This window comes from Ylistrum balloti, unplaced genomic scaffold (assembly GCF_031769215.1).
Source record: "Ylistrum balloti isolate Yb309-2 unplaced genomic scaffold, AGI_CSIRO_Ybal_v1 Utg369910, whole genome shotgun sequence".
In the NCBI taxonomy this organism is placed as follows: Eukaryota; Metazoa; Mollusca; class Bivalvia; order Pectinida; family Pectinidae; genus Ylistrum; species Ylistrum balloti.
The window spans coordinates 6,115-15,006 of record NW_026782033.1 but is presented as its reverse complement, the minus strand read 5'-3'; the positions used below and the strand labels follow the sequence as shown (position 1 = coordinate 15,006).

The following is an 8,892-nucleotide window of genomic DNA, read 5'->3' as shown; positions in this document are numbered from 1 at the left end:
TATATTATTTAACAATAGAAAAAAAAAACATTATTACTTATCACACTGAACACTCCAAGCCAACTGCACTCTGTATAAATACAGCGACTGCATCATACTTTATATTCATACTTTGACACCATTTATTAGTTTATTTAGTTGTTTTAACTACTGTAGCACAGATTATAACTGATGATGAGAAGTCCAAGCTGTTAACCTGAATACTTATCACACTGAACACTCCAAGCCAACTGCACTCTGTATAAATACAGCGACTGCATCATACTTTACATTCATAGTGAAACACTCATATCAAGTAACATGGCAAACGCACAGCTGAATTTGAAGTTCGTAATTAACAAGAAAAGGGGCCAGAATTTAGCCTATAATGGTTTCATCTACAGAATCATACGCAGAAATGGTGAAAAATCTTGTCGAGGGATCCCTCTCTGCCCTTAACAACATACCAGTTGCTTTTGGAAGACAAGAACACAACCATCCAGCAGATCATGCAGAAGTTGTAGCACAGCAGATCAGAAACAGCATCACCAAGAGATGTCTTAAAGAAGTCAGACCCATACCAGCAATATACGAAGAAGAACTCCGCAAGCTCCGAGATGAGGAATGGGATGAAGACTGCAAAGCGGTGGTACAGCGACTGCCTACCTTCAATACAGCCAAGTCGTCACTCTACAGAGCCCGCCAAAAGGAATTCCCAGCGCTACCAAAGACTCTTTCTGACATCAGACTGGAAGGGAAGTGGACAGAAACATCAACCGGAGACAGATTTCTTCTTTTTGACGACGGAGATCAGCAGAACCGAATTATAGCCTTCGCCACTACGGAGAACCTACGATATCTCTCAACTGCCGACACATTCTACTGTGATGGAACATTTTAAACGAGCCCGAGCTTGTTTCATCAGATCTACAGCATCCATGTGGTTATTGATGGAAGGATGACGCCAGTCATATTTGCGCTACTACCAGGAAAGAGTCAAAGAATCTACACTCGACTGTTTACCCTACTCAAGGAACACATGACTCAACTGTACCTGCCTTTCGCCCCAACCCATGCATTCGCCGACTTTGAAGTAGCAGTACACAACGCCATTCGCCAGACAATCCCAGGAATCACCATGAAAGGCTGTTTTTTCCATTTCACCCAGAGTGTATGGAAAAAAGCACAGACAACTGGACTGCAAACTCTATATCGGGACAACGAAGATGTTAGGACCCTTATCCGCCATGCAGCTGTTCTACCACTTGTACCAATGGACTGCATAAAAGACGTATGGTTACAGACACAAGAAGATCTAGAAGACGCTGAAGTACCACAGAACACAACACCTTTCACAGACTATGTTACAGAGCAGTGGGTGGAAGGAGACAGACCCTTGTGGAATCACTTCCAAACAGATGGACCACGAACAACAAACAACCTAGAAGCCTGGCACGGAAACTAAAGAAGAAGGTGAAACACGCTCATCCGAATATATTTGCCATCATACAGACATTCAAGGAAATAGACAATGCCGACGTCATCAACAGAATGCAGAGAGAAGCTGGAGGAACCACCCGACCGCGTGCGAAGAAGTACTGCAACATTGACCCCCGCCTTACAACACTCGATATGATACGGAAACGGAACCATTGACCTGATGACCTACGCTGATTCAGCATCACATCTACTTCATCTTGGATAAATAGACTCTGTGCTTTATGTGAATATTAATTAGTGCTACATACGTGTTTATGAACATTCTAATAGTTAGTGCTGTTAGGTATTTAATTTATGAAAATAGTGCTTGTATATCAAATATTGAAAATTGAAAATTAATTAGTTAAATTTAGTTTAGTATGTATATGTTGAATTTAGTGCTACATTATAAAACTAAAAATGAAAAAGTTATTTCTGTGCTTAATTTAAATGATAATATGCTTATTATTGTTTATTAATTGTAATCTTCATATGGTCTATTATTAATGTCATATTAATAAAATAAATAAAATGTATTAAGTTTATATTATGTCTGAATTTCTTATTACTTACCTTAAAAACTGTTACAAGTATTTATCAGATATATTTACCGGAGTTTACCTGTATACCACCCCAAGTACCCCTTCTTGGGGCCCCTCAATTATCTTGAACAATAGAAAAATGATCCCTTTGATGTTCTGCAGAGTTGGCGTAAAGGGAAACAGCCGATACAGTTTATGTCATGATCATAGTGAGTATATAAATTATGGATATTACCGTTTGAAAGCAGAGCTTACCTTCCGATGAGCTATGCTCATCGTTAGAAAATATAAATAATCAACATTTTTGTGAAGTTTTCGTATACGTTTCCGTAATTTTACCTTGAAATATCGGGTGCTGGAAGCGCTCTATGATATTGTATATGGAAATTCAAAGTGGTTGACAACAGATCCCAAAACAACTCAAGGAACAGATCAACGATTTATGTTTCGGATAGCGTTTATCGTATGTGTCTCCAAATAAGGTTCACGGATTATTTTTTGTTAAAAAATGAGAAAATATCAACATGTCAATATAACCATAATACAAACTCGAATGAAATGTAATCGGGACAAACTATGAACAAAAGACATATTTACAGGTATCAGATAAACATTTAGTCATAAAGATAACATAACATAAAGATTTAGTCAGCAACCATAAGGTATTACTTGGATGCATTTACAGACCTGAATCTACAATTAAATATTGGCGAAAAGTGGATGATATAAATGATAAAGTTTTTGATGACAATGTTACTGATGTAATTTTAACAGGGGACACAAATGTAGATATGATAGCTCTTCAATCACACTCTCATTTAGGTCAACTACTTACGAAATATAATTTAATAATAAACTTTGTGTATTTTACAACAATTGCGAAGCAAGTTTTTCAAACTTATATAAATCACTCTTGTAGGCTTGGATGGAAGCGCGCGAGGGGTCTTAGTGTGGGAGGAAACCGGAGTACCCGGTTAAATTTATATATATTCATAAAAATGTAATATTTACAAAAATATCATTTAATCGGTTTAATCAATGAACCGAAAAGAATTACACCCACTTCTTCTATTCACATTGTTCTTACTAACAACAACAGGCTAATTAATGATGCTTCTGTTTTTTCTCCTATTTGTAATGATCATTGTCTTATCAAATTTAGCATATAATTTTCGGTATATAAACTTACTGCATACAAGAAAACAATATTTGAATATGATGGTGATGACATTGAGAGGATAAATGTTAATTTAAGTAATATTGACTGCATTTCTATTTCCCAGAACAATGATGTGAACGATATCAATACTATATTGGTGGAACCTATAAATAAACAAACTGAAGAGCATTTAGCCCATCGTCCAGTTACAATACGACCAAATGACAATGGTTTATTCAAACTATTATATTAAAGATCAGGCAAAGAAATAGCATCCCTAAAAAGACTGTTATTTTGAACTCTCCCATTCATTGGGAAAGATATAGATTAATTAGTAATTAAACAATAGATTTGATTAGAGAAATCAATACCTCCTGAAACGTGAAGCATCATTAGATAACGATAACGTACCTCCTGGTAAGCGGTGGAAAATAGCGATTTTTTTTACTAAAACAGACAGTAAATAAACCAGAGTTGCTCCTCTTACTGACACAATATCCATTTGATAAAGCAGAATGTCTGAATACATACTATTCATCTATCCCTACCTCCTCTAATGATCTAGGACCTCTACCTCCTCTAATGATCTAGGTCCTCTACCTCCTCTAATGATCTAAGTCCTCTACCTCCTCTAATGATCTAGGTCCTCTACCTCCTCTAATGATCTAGGTCCTCTACCTCCTCTAATGATCTAGGTCCTCTATCTCCTCTAATGATCTAGGACCTCTACCTCCTCTAATGATCTAGGTCCTCTACCTCCTCTAATGATCTAGGTCATTTACCTCCTCTAATGATCTAGGACCTCTACCTCCTCTAATGATCTAGGTCATCTACCTCCTCTAATGATCTAGGTCCTCTACCTCCTCTAATGATCTAGGTCCTCTACCTCCTCTAATGTTATATGTCATCTACCTCCTCTAATGATCTAGGACCTCTACCTCCTCTAATGATCTAAGTCCTCTACCTCCTCTAATGATCTAGGTCCTCTACCTCCTCTAATGATCTAGGACCTCTGCCTCCTCTAATGATCTAGGTCCTCTACCCCCTCCTCTTGATTTTGCTTTTGTGATTGACAACATTGTGTTCTCCCAACAGGACATTAAATACCAACTTTCTACTTGGAATGAGAAAAGCCCGCTGGTGCTGAGGGAATTGTCAAAATTTATACTCTATTAACACTCTCTGTTACCCGTCCTCTTACCTTTCTTTGTAATAAAACCATGGAAACTGGCTAAATCCCATTATGTTGGAAAGTTGCAAACATCAATGTTATTTACAAGGTGAAAAATGATGTTTCTAATTATCGCCCTATCTCAGTTACCTCATGCTTTAACAAATGAGAGAAAAAGTAATCTTGAAATATCTATCAAACTATTTACGAGAATGTGAAATAATAAAAAAAAAACCCGATCTAATTTTATTCCAGGAGATTCAACTGTGAATCAACTGTTATAGATATATCATAAAATTATGAAATCCCTTGATAAAGGACACGAAGTACGCTCTGTATTCTGTAACACAAGTAAAGCCTTTGATAGAGTTAGGCATGAAGGACTTTTATATAGAATCCTATGGTGTTAGGTCCGGTTTTATTTCTCCTATATATAAATGACATAGCTTATGCTGCAACAAAGTGACATTAAATCAATTGCAGATGACACGTCTTTAAGTAAAATTGTATGCAATATATATATATTTGTGTATCAAGGTCCCATCGAATGAGATTTGATACAGACCAACAGTCTATATATATATATATATTTGTGTATCAAGGTCCCATCAAATGAGATTTGATACAGACTAACAGTCTCTCTCTCTCTCTCTCTCTCTCTCTCTCTCTCTCTATATATATATATATATATATATATATATGTGTGTGTGTGTGTGTGTGTGTGTGTGTGTGTGTGTGTGTGTGTGTGTGTGTGTGTGTGTGTGTCAAGGTCCCATCAAATGAGATTTGATACAGACCAACAGTCTATATATATATATATTTGTGTATCAAGGTCCCATCAAATGAGATTTGATACAGACCAACAGTCTATATATATATATAGATATATATTTGTGTATCAAGGTCCCTTCAAATGAGATTTGATACAGAATAACAGTCTATATATATATAGATATATATTTGTGTATCAAGGTCCCATCAAATGAGATTTGATACAGACTTACAATCTATATACATATTTGTGTATCAAGGTCCCATCAAATGAGATTTGATACAGACCAACAGTCTATATATATATTTGTGTATCAAGGTCCCATCAAATGAGATTTGATACAGAATAACAGTCTATATATATATATATTTGTGTATCAAGGTCCCATCAAATGAGATTTGATACAGACCAACAGTCTATATATATATTTGTGTATCAAGGTCCCATCAAATGAGATATATATATATATATATATATTTGTGTATCAAGGTCCCATCAAATGAGATTTGATACAGACCAACAGTCTATATATATATAGATATATATTTGTGTATCAAGGTCCCATCAAATGAGATTTGATACAGAATTACAATCTATATACGTATTTGTGTATCAAGGTCCCATCAAATGAGAATTGATACAGAATAACAGTCTATATATATATTTGTGTATCGGGGTTCCATCAAATGAGAATTGATACAGACCAACAGTCTGTATATATATTTGTGTATCAAGGTCCCATCAAATGAGATTTAATAAAGAGTAACAGCCTTAGACGGCGATATATCGATCACAAACACAAACCAGTACAGATAAGTGTTTTTCAGTGTGTTGTCAAGCATTATTTTGTCTAAAGGCATGTTATTTGCATGTGTTGCATTGTCTGTGACCAAGAAATTAATTTGTTAATTTCTGTTTCATCACTGTTTAATAGTACTTCCACTCAGTTCTCGCCACTCTAATAATATTTCCCGATACATGTTTCTGGGGCAGTTGCAAGTAATAGTTTAACAGCAAATCGTAATAATATTCTCTATGAATTTTCAAGTAAACATGTACATAGCTATTGATATATACCCTATACCGGTTATCACAAATATTCATTTTGATATGTATCTTGCTGTATGACAAACACATGGACGTTATCTATTATGAATTAAGAATATTTAAACGTAAATGTTTGTTTATCTAGATATAACATAAAAGTCATATTGAAGAAACAAGTGTAATCTTTTGATTAATTAATTACTTTTCTAGCTGAAAAAAACATAGTATTGCACCTATTTTTGTATGATTATGAAAATCTTTGTGAGTTTCAAAATATATTTCCTATCTAGAAGTCTCTGTACTGTTTCAGAAGTCTGCGTATAAATATTTGGTTTGGTCTTTCATGCAGTTTAAGTTTGGACTGTTGTCATGTTGATATTTTCCTTTTGGTTTTGATGGTTTAATACTTCAGAACGAAATATATCCAATCACAGACCTGTAGATGCTTGAATAGAAGAATATAATAAAATATCAAATGACAGTTCAGGGATCTATTTAGTGGCTAATTTTATTAACTTTGCATTCGTTAGGTGCTTAGTTTTAATGATGCAGTGTTGGAAGGATATGTTAGAGTTTTAAAGTATCATCATTTTTCTTTTTAAAAAATAAAACAAGCAATGACAGTTAGAAAATTAATGTATTGTATTCCTGTTTACAGAGCACGTTGTGAAATGAAGTTATTATGATTACGTAATGAATGTGTATTCTTTCTTGTTGTTCATTTCTCTATTGTTTATACATGTATGTCGTCATTGTACATAAAAGGTATCGGGACGACATAAACAGAATAATGAGCAGAAGTTATTATAAAATATCAATAATTATCGGTCACGTGCGTTCCTTTTTCCATACGCATGTTGCTCCCACAGGAAGTCTTTCGATGTGTTCTACATAACCAGTTCTATTATTTTCAAAATTGGTCCTCCTTAGCACAGTTTCAGTATGGAACACATAAGCACACCTAAAATTGTCACTATAAGCTTCTGGTAAACCTTGGCATCGTTGTCCACATCGTAAAACTGCCACCAGGAAAGATGCAGGAAATCTATCCGGGTCATGTCGAAGCTTGAAAAACCAGGGACAGTTTGCTCGAGCGTAAACAGGTGACGTACTGTTGGTGGATTCTACAAGAGATTGTTGTGTAGGACAATCTGTTCCGTAATCCATACTTTCTGTTACTAATCTGTTGTAGTCAGAACTAATCTGTTCACGTTGTCTTCTGTCTCTAGTCATTGAATTCGGTAAAATGACTTTCGTGTTTTCCGTTATGATTCCCAATGGGCACGTTCGAACAAATCTCAAATTGATAGCGATGACAACTGCAATTCGTAAGGTAACCGCAGCCTGAAAAGTAAGATAGTAGTAAATATACAACGGAAAATAAAGTTTCAATTGACAACGAAATTGGAACAAATATCCTCACAATATAAATAAGAAAGCAAACAACACTGCTGATGTACTTTCTTGGATGTTTTAAAAGAAAGAATACGTATATCAAACATTAGAGGTTTGCCGTTGGCATTATAAAATTATAATTTTGAATTAAAACGAAATATTTTGAACACAGGGCATGACACCAAGATGATTACGTGTTAGTTGCCTATAACTAAAATATTAGCAAAATTGGATTAGATCTAATTTTGATAAATCTAACAAATTAATTAAATAGCTGCCATCAAAGTTAAATACCACCAGATTAATACGCTTCATATCATCGGTATTTCACACATATATATTATGTCTTCAAGAATTGCATATGTAGTTTTCGAGAATACACTCCAGCAAGTTTAAAGCTATTATCATGGTATGATATGAGGTAAACTTCGCAACGTTGTTACATTCAGCTCATATGTATATATATATATACCATTTACTCTTTGCCGAGAAACTAACATTCATTCCTAATTGAGATCTTTACCACATTTAAGTAAATACAATGTCAGTTAAATAGTTCTTTAAAGCGGATATAATCAAGGATATGTCTTCGTTATCCTTACATCGGAATTGATTGATTTTTTATTGCGTATAAAGTGGTATGAACGCAATGTGATACAGACATATACAAATATATCTCTTCCCCTTTCATTGTAGCTGTTTTCATTAATTCAAAAGATATGTCAGTTGTTATGTGGACACAAGAAATAATGGATATTTCTTTAATATAGGATTTATCTGACCTACAACCACTAGGATTGAATCTGACATCGAAGTCCTCAACTGCAGGTTGGGGTTTTTTATTCTGTACTACAACCAGAATAACTATGAAGGAACGTCTCTTATACATGTTATCATTACGATTTTCTCAAGTTGACATAAATATTTCGAATATTAAATGTTTCTCAAAACCATGTACATCGGGGTCTATATGGGAGCGAAATGATGACATACCCCTATGATGTGATAATTTCGTCTGCAGTTGTCGTATGCTCCACTATTACAGGACTATAAAAATATCATTTCCTTACAGTACAATAACATCTTATACAAGAAAACAAACACAGGTGTTTTGAGAATGATTTCTGTGTCTACGCTATTTCCGGTGTGATCGAGAAACAGTTGTAGACCGAAAATAAACAAGTTATGCATTAGAACGTTTCTTAATTATATATTTTGTATTCTTAATGTATTTTGTGACATGCAGAAGGTTTGTTCCAGAAAAAAATATGAAAGCCACATGTTGGCCAATATACACAAACATTTCTGGGGTGAAATCAGTTTGTGTTTTATACGCGGACATGAATAC

The 8,892-nt window shown here is 34.6% G+C and overlaps 1 protein-coding gene across 1 annotated transcript; it reads left to right on the top strand.

Moving 5' to 3' along the window:
• The first annotated feature begins 937 nt into the window (after positions 1-937).
• Positions 938-1,444, top strand: LOC132546730 (uncharacterized). Its single transcript, XM_060210447.1, has one exon. The coding sequence runs from the start codon at positions 938-940 to the stop codon at positions 1,442-1,444; it is 507 nt and encodes a 168-aa protein (XP_060066430.1).
• The last annotated feature ends 7,448 nt before the right edge of the window (positions 1,445-8,892 follow it).

Bases quoted from the DNA above. Each gene is read 5' to 3' on its own strand.
- LOC132546730 (XM_060210447.1), top strand. From the start codon at position 938: ATGACGCCAGTCATATTTGCGCTACTACCAGGAAAGAGTCAAAGAATC.